Below are 12,412 nucleotides of genomic sequence, written 5' to 3'. Positions count from 1 at the left end.
GTACTCCCTGGAGGCTGAGATGCACTTGACTTTGAGATTTTGTCCATGACCTTGCAGTCTGAAGGAACATAAAAGGAGAGTTGCCTTAAGACTTTGTCCAGAATTTTAATTTCCCGTTCCTTTGTTAAAAATGGTGTTTCTCATTTTTCTCCAATGTATGTTCTTGTGTATCCATACTTGTGTACAAATATTTACTTTCTTCCTCAAAACTCTGTCCTTGACTATTTTAACCTTGTGTTTCCTCAAGCTTTCTCCTTGTCATGGATCTTGCAATTGCTTCTTCCTATTATAAAATATATTTGTGGTGGCATGATTGATGATCAGTGTGACTTTTTTTACTTAGATGTTTTAAACCAGTTCAATTACTGATTTAGACCCAGAGAGCCTAGGAAATGAACATGTATGGAGTTTCTGCTATTTGTGTGGGTCTGGCTTCCATGGGAAGGCTCACTTGTTACTACTGATGTCGTTTCCAGGCACGAGGGTTGGACTTGTCCCGTGTGCGGACGTGTGTGGTTGTTGCAGAAGAGCGGCCTCGAATAGCACTCACCCAGTCCTTCTCGAAGCTGTTTAAAGACCTAGGCCTCCATCCTCGGGCTGTCAGCACCTCCTTTGGCTGCAGAGTGAATCTGGCCATTTGCTTGCAGGTGAGTCCGCTCAACTGTGTCAGTGATAACAAGTGGCAGGCAGGCAGCACAGACTCGGTGGGTGTGGTTTCCTTGGCCCGTGCTGGCTTAACCATTGTTCACAACCACCACTTGCAGTGCTGATTCTGTGCTGGAACATTTTAACTCTCGTATCAGACCGCAGAGGCCAGGCTCTCTAAAGATCTCTGTACAAATATTTTTTGTGACAAGAAATTCTGTCTCCAAAAAAACTAGTCTCTGGTATGTGGACAGTGATTTCTAAAGGAAGAATTTACCTCTGTGATGGCAACATAGAAACAGCCATTATTACTGTTTATCTGTGTCACAGGTGCAACTAAGAGCACCCTCACACACACAAGATAGCCTTATCTTAACTGTAGCTAAAAAAATCCTCATTTCCTTTCCTTCTCACCAACTTCCTTGACTTCTCAACACACTACACAAAAATCCTTGGAGCTGCTTAGCCAGGTTAGCACGGCCTGAAAGGAAGGAAACGACAGCCCTTTAGGAATCCTCTTCCCACATGCCCGTCACACAATGGCCCCCAAATGAGTCAGTCCAAGTCCAGCCAAAGTCTCAGTCGCAGACTTTACTCCTCAGACATATTAAAAGTATAAAAGCTTTAACCAACATATGCTGGAGTGGATAATGGTTGACACAAGCTGCCTCCCCATTCTCTGCCCCATTCCCCCCCACCTCCCCCAAATACACCCCAACATGTGCCTAAGGTTACCATTTGAGTAGCTGGGTGACTGGATTAGTTCATGGTGCTGTCTCCTCACCAGCGCTGGCAGTGTGCGCACTCAGGCACGGCCTTGGCAGAGGAAGAACTTCCTTCCATATGACTATGTGATAAGATTGCTTCCAAAATTTAGCTTCAAGAAAAATAATTGTTATGTGTAGCTGTTCCTTGCCTCTCTCTTCCTTATTTTGAATTAGCTCCATATTTGAAAAAAATATAAATTACCAAATTCCTCTAAAGAGTCAGTTAAACCTTGTCTATGACTTAAGTCAATCCCTTTTCTAAAAGGTAATCTGAAGAGATTAATCTTAGTGCCTCCCTGGTGGTGCAGGGGTTAAAATCTCAGTGCTATCAAGCTATTGCCAGCCACTACGGCTTGAGTTCAATCCCCGGCCAGGGAGCTAACCCACATGGCACAGCAGACCACTCCTGTCTTGCCTGCTTCTCCCCTCATCAGTGTATTTCAGTAAATTCACCTGTTCTGCTCCCCACTCTGTCTGATGAATCTTCTCACTGCCCCCCCCACCTCTGGCCTATGCCCCAGTTCTTATATGCATAAATAAATAAATAAATAAATATCTTTTTTTAAAAAAAAGTTCATCTTGCCACTCTAGTTCTTTAATATTGGAGTTCTCTCTCCCTGTTCACCTTTACCTGCTCTTCTTGTTTCCAATCATCTATTCTATGCACAGAAATGGGAGGTACAGAAATTCATTCAAGTTAATTCAGTCATAGGCTATTTTTCTGCAAGTAGTAGGGAACAAATCAGGAAATCATGAGCAATGGACTAAGAGGTCACACTGGTATTTATTCTCTTTTCCCCTCTTGCTCAAAATGATGGCGGATGAAGAGAGACAAGTGTAGACACAGTCCCATAGTCATATAATAACATTTAGCACTGTCACTTCCGAAAGGTGGCAAAGAAAGAACTACAGCACTCTATGATACAAAACTGAAGCTTTGTAGATAGAAGAAAAGAACATATATTTATTTACCTCTTTATCATTTATTTCTGTCCACCAAGATCCAAAATATTTTAAGATGGTATATGGGGAAGGAGAAGACTAAGTTGGCAAAATAAAATGCACAAAAAATATTTTAAAAGATGGAGGTTTAAAAAAAATAAAGGTAAGAAGGTAACATAGACCCAAGAATGGAGTTTGTAAGTCAGTGCCAAGAGGGCCCTAAAATATGAACTCCATCATAACTATACTCACAGCCCCTCAAATAGTACCCGAGTTTGGAAATATTTGATCAATGTGTTGTGAGAATGTTTCATAGATGAAGTTCTGTATTCTCAATAGGAAATGATAATATATTCTTTTATAGAAAACAACTCCATCAATATGTCTGCTAGATTAAATGTAACACTGCAAGTCACAGGTCGTGGTGCTGTTTTACACCATGTATGTTTTACATTTTTTCTTCTTGCTTTATTCTCAACTCATTTTCAGTCAGCTTGTCTTTTTTGAGTGCTTGGTATTTGAAAATACCAATGTATAACTCAGTCAACCTGGGTGATACCAACTGCAGGCTTTCAGCCCCTTGCCAAATTCCTGGGGAAGAAGGACTTCAGGACTGAGGGTTTCCTGGCTTTTGGAGGAGGAACTACACACATGTGTCCTATCTGCTGTAGCTGCCCCCGCCTCCAATAGGCTATGGACTGTACCCCATAACAGAGCGATGTTTCTTCAGTTCACAGGGAATCTTGGCCAAGCTTTAACTAGCTTCATCTCAGTCTTGGCCAGATTTTACTCAAAATACTTTATTTATTTATTTTTTTAAATACATTTTATTTTTATATTCCCCATATAATTGCAACCCCCTTATTTTGACCCCAATCCCTCCCCATCTCCCCCCCCCCCATAGAGTGTCTCTGGTTCATAGTTTCAAAATACTTTAAAGAAAAAGTTTTGGGCTTTGTCAAATGTTTTTTTGTAATCTATGAGATAGACAGTAAACATAAAATGATTCTATTCAGTAAGTATATAAAATTCTTAGTAAAAACAGAGTAAGAGGAAAGAGCAACTTGGACACAGGGGAGGCAGCTGTAGGTCAGGTGGCCTCACCTTGAGGCGGTACTGAGTGTCCTGTCAGGTGAAAAACCTGGACAGAAATTGTACCTGTACCAGCACAGGTACAAAAGCCTTGAGGCAGATCTGGTCATTGGAAATATTGGTTTTCTATTTGTCTTTGCAAAAATTAAAAATTGCATGATGTAGTAGCAAACATCAGGTGTAGCCCAGAGTCCTAGCTGGAAACCCCATGTCTCTGTCCCTTCTTTCTGTCGTCATGTTCCTCTGGGACCTGACTTGTAATTCAGGCCTAATGAGGACTTGGAAAGTGTTCTGACAAAAACTGAATTTTTATGAATCTCTGGACAAAGAAATAAGAAAAAGAACCTGAACATTTCTGAATTTAAAAAAAAAAAATTTCTTTGTGATTTTTTTTTAAACAGAAGAATATTTATTTTAGGAAACAAAATCAGGAAATACAGATGAGCCACAAATAAGAACACTCATATATCCCTTTCCCAGAGGTAACCACAATTAATCCCTCCTTGATGTAAAAAATCAAAACCACAAAAGCTAAGATCTTCCCTAAATTCTAAACCTTGTACCTAAATGTTCAAAGGCATAAAAAATCTATGCTTTTCTGTTCGAAACACCAGCATCGCTGATCTATGTGAAATCGGCGAGTGGGTATGTTTGTTTTCAGTTGATTTGTTGGTTTTGACAGCATTAAAAACCTCAGTTGGGTTTCTGTCATTCTCATCACACTCACACTTGCAGAGGCAGCGTTATTGGGAAGGGAGGAGCTAGATCTCTGCAGGATGAGGAGTGAACTCAGGGTGTGCCTGAGTGAGCTGAGCCTGTTTTCTAAGCCACACAGGCACAGTGTTCTGTGACTCCATGGGGACCACTTTCAAAGGGCTCTCTGGCCTTTGAGGAAGGCTGTTGTACAGGTTTGTGTGACTGTAATGGAATGTATCTTATGCAGGCAATTTTAAAAATTATATGGAGATAGTGGTGTGTTTTCACTCTATAAAAACCTTCACCTAAGGCCTCTGAAGCAGCCTTTAGGACCTCTCTCCCCACCTATTAGTTTCATGCACCACATCTTTCTCTAGCACAGACTTTTGCATGATCTTCTGATTTCTGCCTCTCACTGTTCTCTGCTGGAAATGAACTTCCACCATCTTCACTTGGCAAAACATGTTCTCTTTCCAGGTTGTTTTCTGATTCCTCCAGCTAGAAGTTTTTATTCTTTCCTCTGGATTCCCACAGTGCTTTATCCCTCCCAGCTATTTAGCATTTTCTAGTACATATAGTGATTTATATCAAGATCTATGTTCCATCTCTCTGTGATTAGCTGTTAGAGAACATGGTCTCAGGGACCCCTCAGCAGATAGCACAGCATCTCACATATTCACAGCGACTTTTTGAAATTAAATGAATTTCATGAAAGTACTAAATTCAATTCCTTAACTGTAGCTATTATTCACAGTAGAGAAATTATATATACTTTTTGACCAGTCAAGTCTGTTTAAAGTAAGTAGATTGTATTGAATGTTCTCTGAAATAAATCCATGCTGTGAATTTCCATAAATAAAAGCCCATTGCATCATTTCTAACCTTTCCTTGCAAATGAAAACTAAGGGTTTACAGTGACACTCATCTCAACAGGTCTATGGCTGGTAGCTTAAGAAATACACATTCACACTCAAAATAAACTAAAATAACAAAAACAACAAAAAACATTCTTTACAAATGTGTTCATTTGTTCATTCATTTCCAGGCTGCCTGTCATTAGATCTTCCCAAAGCTCATTGAGAGGTAAAATTGTCATTTATTTTAAGATTATTTAAAGAATTTCTGTCATTTAAGATGATGGAAATAATAGCTTAGAAAAATTAAGCTGACAATGCAGAGCAGGGAAGTGAAAGCAAGTCTCAGAATTGAGCTTTAACTGTGATGCTGTGGAGTATGTACAGCAGAGCATCTTAAAGAAATGTAGCCAACATTTTGCGATTTTGTTAGGTGCCAATCCCGTCTGTGATTTGTTACTCAAGGTGAAGAAACAAATGCTGCTTTGTAATTTCAGTATTTACAAAACTGAAGCGTGTGCAGGCAGAATGGACTCTATTGTAACTGCTTCCTTCCCTCTAACGTTTTAAATCAGAGCAGTTGTTGATAGTGGAGGAGTCATCCATCTGTTGTCATTCACATGGGGAACACACCATTAAAGGAGGGTGTGGCACACAGACTACTGTTCAGATAGCTGTGATGCCTGCTTTTAACTGCCCAATGTAAACCTTGGGGATTTTTTTAATATTAGAGAAAAATCATGAAAATTTGCAAATATGTCATGAATGAGCAAATATAAAAAACTTAAATAGGAGATATTCATAGAATTGGAAAATTGAGACAGTCATAATTTCTGTGATGTTGTTTTTTCCAGCTCTTATGTCCTAGAAATCAAGTGATTTGTTGACTCATTTATCATTTTGAGGCAGAAATTGCCTCATTAATTCTCTTGTCATTGCCCCTTTGACTTCCATGTTAAGGCTTTGTGGCAAATGAATGGATTAGTGAAATACAGAGTGAATGATTTTGATTTTTCTTGAAATATGATACATTTTAGGCTCTGCAGAAGAAAGAAATTTAGACATATGGACCCTTTGTTATCCTTGGGAATGACATTTCCCAGAATCCTTAGCTGTGAAACTGATATTAATTTAAAACAATTCTGATATGTTGAATTTATAACAAGACTGGACATTAGAAGGCTTAAATAATGACTCCTATGTTTAATTAGTTTAACATAAATTCCCCTTAGTACTATGAAGACATATCACTTGTTTAGTAACCTCTCTTGAAGAAGATATTGCCTACAGCCACAATTACTCTTTTCAAAAGTATAAGCTGAAAGGTCTTCAGTTGTATCAGATTTAGAAGTTTAGTTCCTTGTAAGAGAAAAATTAACATCCTCTGCCAGCAGAGGAGGAAGGGGGGGGGGAATTATTTCTTCCCTTTTCCAAAGGAGTCCTCAGTTATTGCTTTAATAGGAAAAAAAAAATTTCAACTGCCTTAAATAGAAACTTTGATCTTCTTTCTATAGTAAAATAATGCTCAGTTTTTCTGAGTGGAGTGTTTTAGTATAAATAGCTGTGTGGAGTTAAATCAGTAGTAACAGATTTAGTCAACTTTAAATCTTGAAACTCACAGCGAGAACAATACAGCCACCCTGATGATGAGCAGTAGGCACTGATTGTTAAAAGAAAAATATGTAAGGCTCAAAAGGTGATATAAATCTTAAGTCATTCCCACAATAAAATTAATAGCTATTATAGACTTTCATTAACTTGAACTCTCAATTCACTTCCCCCCCTACACTGATTTTAGACGAAGGAAGTAAAAATAAATAAGGTGCTTTCAGGGACTTTGTATGCTCCGGGGAAGTAGTCACAATCAGCTGCATTACAGAGAGAATTCTATCCTCTCCTGTTGATATATGTTATCCCAGATAAAGAAAAATAATATTGAAAATCATTAGGCCTGTATTCTCAATTATCCAGTATATCAGTCAACATTCTAATTTTTGAGCAGCAGAAACCTCCTTGGCAATTTAAATGGAAAGGAATTTATTAAAATGTCATTGAGTAGGTCTCAGAAGCACCAAGAGACTAGAGGACCAGGTTTACTGCAGCCAGTAAAACTTATGCTGAGGTCACTCCTGCTTGTAAGCTCTTACCATCGACCTTGCTGGCCCTGAACACCAGGTTCCACTGCTAGCACGGTATCTCCAAGGCCTGGACCATGCTTCTTCATGCCTTGAATAGATGCAGATAATTGGCAGATTTGAGTACTTATCCTGCACCCTGGCTGCCACAAGGCTGAAGAGGAGTAAATCAGGCATTATTAGCTACAGTAGGGACAGGGGCTCTGTATCCATCAAGTCTTCAAATACAGAAAGAAGGTTTAGACTCTCGGTAACAAAATGACCAGCCTATGACTATTTTAGTCCATCCCTTTGGCTGGTCAACATCCACACATATTCTTGATCTCATCCTACAATCACCCTGTCCACTCCCCCCCCAAAAATGTGAAAATAAAAAGCTTTAACTCTTACAAACAATAATGCACCATCTTCATTCCAAAAATGAGACAAGCTGAAGCCCCAGCAGTATTTCTGGATAGTCTCTCACTGATACTCGATAAGCTGTGGACTGAATTGCAAATTTCACCACCATAGACAGACAGCTTCTACGCAAAACTTCAGGGTTAAGGGAAAGAAAAAAGAGGTGCATTCACTCATTCATCTGCACCCTGTTTTAGATGTCTGACTTGTGCTCAGCTTTGGAGGCCATCACAGTAAGCAGATAATGAGTGTTGGGTCTTTCCTTCTGAACACTCAGAAGCTTTGGAAATAAACACAAGAAGAGTTTAGGGTCCCAGTAGCTTCCCAGTAACTCAACAGGCTTCATAATCAAATGTTTGCTTTTAACAAATGATATTTTTTATCACAGAAAGTTTTTCGGGTTAATCTGTGCCTTGAACCATGAGTATGAGCAACTGAGCTTCTCCTCTGCCTTCAGAGGCACCCACAGAACCAGCAGCTACTTCAGTCTTCGCACTTCTCTGTTGTTCTGTGATTCCATGTTCTCTAAGCCAAAGCCTTTGATGGATACTTTTCCTAAAGGGTCAAAGAGTAAAGAGTTTGGACTTTTCGTCTACATATATTCTTCACAGGCAGGCTACTGTGGCAGTGTTCTTAAAAAATACTTTGCATGGGCCTCCCTAGTGGCACAAGGGGTTAAGGCACAACCTATGAAACTGTCCTCAGCCTCTGCAGCACAAGTTCAATCCCTGGCCTGCCAGGGAGCTACCCACATGGGGCAGTAGACCTCTCCTGACTCGCCTGCTGCTCCCCTCAGCAGTGTACTTCGGTCAATCTGCCTGTTCTGTTCCCCACTCTGTCTCTGGTGAATCCTCTCCCCCCCACACACACACACCTCTGGCCTATACCCCAATTCTTGTATGTATAAATAAATTAATCTTAAAAAAATACTTTGCAAAAATAGGGGGATATATTGTTGTACAGGACTAACCAGTTTGCCAGTTTGTGCATAGACCATTAGCATACAGCCAAGCAGATGAGCTCAAGTTTCAGTGCCTTTGACTCCTCCTTCCAAACCAACTAATCAATTTCAGATCCTTCCATTTCCATGACCATCTATTACCAAACTACTCCTGATAACAATTTCTAAATCAACCCTATGAACTGACATCACTAGGTGTGTACTCAAGTAAAACAATGTCTGCAAATATGCTCATGTTAGAATGCTTTGAGAAGCTTTTTCAGGATAGTACTTAAGTAATAAATTCTAAAAAGAGGACTATATAAAATAAAAACACAGTTCTAAAGTACTAAAGTGTTATGTGTCTACTCTGCTCTATAGAGAACTGAACTAGAAATAGCCCAGATGCTCAACAACAGAAAGATTATGATATAAGCATAGAGTAGAATACTCAGAACTTTAATGAACAAGCTACTGGTACAAACAATGACATGGATGGGATCCAGAAGCAGTTGGATCATTGAAAGAAGCCAGACACAAAAAGAAGACCCTGTATTATTCCATTCATTTGAAGTCCAAGACTAGATTAATCTGTGGTGTGCAAAATGACAAAGTTGTAGCTTTTGGACATGTGGATATTGGTTGACCCACTATCTGGGGTGGAGAAATGTTTATGTGCTATTTGGGGTAGTAGTTAAATGGGGCTTACATTTGCCAAAATTCATGTAACTGAACACTTACAATCTGTGCATTTCATTGTGTATAAGTAATACGTCATTTAAAATATTGAAAAGATCTGTGAGAAGAGCCAAAGAAAGTAGCTTAGGGTCATGCAGGCAGAAACAAGCTCAACTGCTGGAGTTGCCTAATTATGTGCCCACACCCCACAGAGATCTAGGCCTGCCTCCCAAGGCCACCAGTTATGGAAAACTTGACTCCTCAAACGCAAATACGCACCACATCAGTGCTTTGGAATTGTGTCTTTATTTCCACACATTTCTACTTAGAATTGGTTAGTTCAGGGGCCTCCCCACTGGCCAGGGGTTAAGCACAGCACTGTGAAGCTATCCGCAGCCTCTGCAGCATGATTTCTATCCCCAGCCAGGGAGCTACCCACATGGAGAAGCAGACCTCTCCTGTCTTGCCTGCTGCTCCCCTCAGCAGTGTATTTCAGTCATCTGCCTGTTCTGCTCCCCACTCTGTCTCTTGTGAATCCTCTCAACCCCCCTCACACCTCTGGCCTGTATCCCAGTTCTTGTATGCATAAATAAATAGATCTTAAGAAAAATAAAGATTGATTTATGCATACAAGAACTGGAGTACCCCAGTCTCTGGCCTGCACCCCAGTTATTGTATGCATAAATAAATAGATCTTTAAAAAATTTATTTATGCATATAAGAACTGGGGTACAGGCCAGAGGTGAGGGGGAGTGAGGGGATTCATCAGAGACAGAGTGGGGAACAGAACAGGCAGAGTGACTGAAATGTACTATTGAGGGAAGCAGCGAGCAAGACAGGAGAGGTCTGCCACACCATGTGGATCACCTCCCTGGCTGGGGATCAAACTCTGTGATGCAGTAGCTGTGGACTGCTTCATAGTGCTGCATCTTAACCCCTTGCACCACCAGGGAGGCCCCCATATATAAATCTTTTGAAAAAAAATTAAAAAAAAAGAATTGGTTACTTCAACTTTAGAAGCTGTGTTCTAATGTTAGATGGTGCTAATACCATAGAATGTGAATCTCCGCATCATAAAAGGGCCACTCAGCTAAAGTATGTAAGGACTGCATTGGATTTCCTGTGCTGTGTTTGGGATGTGAGTCTGTATGTCTTCAGCTGAGATGTAAATATAATTCAATATGCAGTTGCTTTAATGCTTTTATACCAATAAGAAAAAATGATGTTGGGCCTCCCCGGTGGCGCAGCGGTTGAGCGCTGGGTTGCAAAGCTGCCCTCAGCCTCTGCAGCGCCGGTTCGATCCCCGGCTGCTCCCTGGCCACCGGAGGAGGGTCCCACATGGAGCGCAGACCTCTTCTGCCACCCGCTGCTCCCCTCAGCAGTGTACTTCGGTCCTTCTGCCTGTTCTGCTCCCTGCTCTGGCTCTGGTGAATTCTCTCACCCTCCTGCGCATCTGACTATACCCAGTGCTTGTATAAATAAATAAATAAGTCTTTAAAAAAAAAAAAAGAAAAGAAAAAAATGATGTTTAGTATAATTATGTCCATGTTAACTTTTTTAAAGGGAATTAAACTTTAGAGCTTATCCTCTTCTCTGAGTCTTGTAACAGATAATTTAAAAAATGCTTTATCTTCATTTCTGAATAAATTTTGGTTGGTGTGGATAACTTTGTTTACCTCTGGTCCCTTCTGTAAGTAAAAAGATTTGATTTGATGATCTTGAAATACTAGGGAGCAAGCACTTCCATGTGTGAGGGATCTCCTTGTTTAAAGAACTCCAACTCACATTATTTGGTAAAGTGAAGATTTTGTTAAAGGTGCACTCCTGTGTATTTTGTAATACATTTCAAATACAAATATGTTTCTTGAAATCTCAAGTCTTGGGACTCTAGTGTTTTTGAAATCTGGAAATACCTGTATGTTCACTCTTTACCGCCTTCCTCATGTATCACTTAGTGACATAATGGCCCAATTTTGCCCCAGATGCTACATTGATATTTTCAAGATAAGAAATTAGTCCTAGTCATGTTGATTTTTTTCTAAGATACTACTTTGAGCCATTATAACAAAATTTGTAAATTAGAATAATTTGAAGAGAACATTAGCTTTTTTGTTCCAATTAATAATTAGTATTCAAGAAAGAAATCATGAGGAAAGGAAATTATTTAAATCATTGCATTCTGCTTGAATACATCCAGAAGTCCTGTGCCTTCAAAGTGCACGCAGTTTTAATGAGCCTGTTCTGTTCTTTCTTCACCCCTGCCTCTGTCTTCTAAAGATAAGGCTGCTGAGAGAAAGCAGTCACCATGATCACTCTCAAGAAGGAAGTAACTGAGAGAAGGGTGGAATCACAACTTTAACTGAGAAGCCCATTTTTTTGTAGAGACCGGTCCATATTGAGAGGTAGTGATTTTTCTGTGTGACTTTATTAGCAAACTGCAGTCCCAGAACACCAGTTAAGAGTTCCTTTTTTTTTTTTTTCTTTTTTTACTGTTGTTGTTGTCCTCTTGGGGGTCTGCCTGGGTGATAGTGACTAGGGAGTGCATTGGTATTCGACTGTACACTCGGGAACAGTGGCATCAGCCAGGTGCCCAGGCAGCAACTTTGGCTTTTTCCACATCTCTGAGACTATTCGGGAAAGATACCTAAGTGACCTAGGGGAAAATACAATACATCAAAGGTGCTTGCCTGTGTTGCTTTCTGCAGCTTTTCCGTGATGTTGATAGAGATCATTTGAGAGAGGAGGCTGGTGGGCACCCAAACCAAGGCAGAGGAGAAGGAAATGGAAGTTCAGTGTTTGGGGGCAGCATGTGGGAGGGGTGACCTGGGATGTCCACTGAATGGAAATCCCAACTAGACAGCAGAGCTGGGCCAGCAGAGCTGGGCTGAGGGAGAGCTGGGTGTTTGTTCTCTCATCCCTCCAAAGTGCTTTACCTCTTTCCTTTTACCTTATCTTGAAGATGAAGGAGGGCCAGACACCCTGGTATAAGATGTAGAAGCTTCCAGACTCTCTTCATTATTGCAATAGGGAACTTGGGACTGTATCAGTGAGGACACAATAAATGTGGCCAATGCAATTCACAATCTCCACATCCCTCAGAAAAGAAATTATAAGAAAGAACTGAAATTAAACTTTCCAATAATACCACTGACCTCATGTATTAAGAAATCCCTCAGGCCTGCGTATCCATGATTACTCCATCATCTGTTACTCTCTTTCCTGTTGCTCTGTGGATATGTTGACATCTTTTTAGATTTTTTTTTT

At 40.2% G+C, this 12,412-nt stretch overlaps 1 protein-coding gene across 2 annotated transcripts in view; it reads left to right on the top strand.

Moving 5' to 3' along the window:
• The window catches only part of DIP2C (disco interacting protein 2 homolog C), a 343,245-nt gene that overhangs the window by 307,994 nt on the left and 22,839 nt on the right, over positions 1–12,412 (top strand). For both annotated transcript variants that reach the window (XM_054695051.1, XM_054695050.1), the window contains one exon: positions 477–647. In XM_054695051.1, the coding sequence (XP_054551026.1) occupies positions 477–647 (171 nt within the window). The remainder of the gene's footprint in view (positions 1–476; positions 648–12,412) is intronic.

The sequence above is a fragment of the Talpa occidentalis genome, unplaced genomic scaffold (assembly GCF_014898055.3).
Source record: "Talpa occidentalis isolate TD23 unplaced genomic scaffold, MPIMG_talOcc4v2.1 talOcc4.14, whole genome shotgun sequence".
NCBI lineage: Eukaryota > Metazoa > Chordata > Mammalia > Eulipotyphla > Talpidae > Talpa > Talpa occidentalis.
This window is presented reverse-complemented; position numbering and strand designations above follow the sequence as displayed.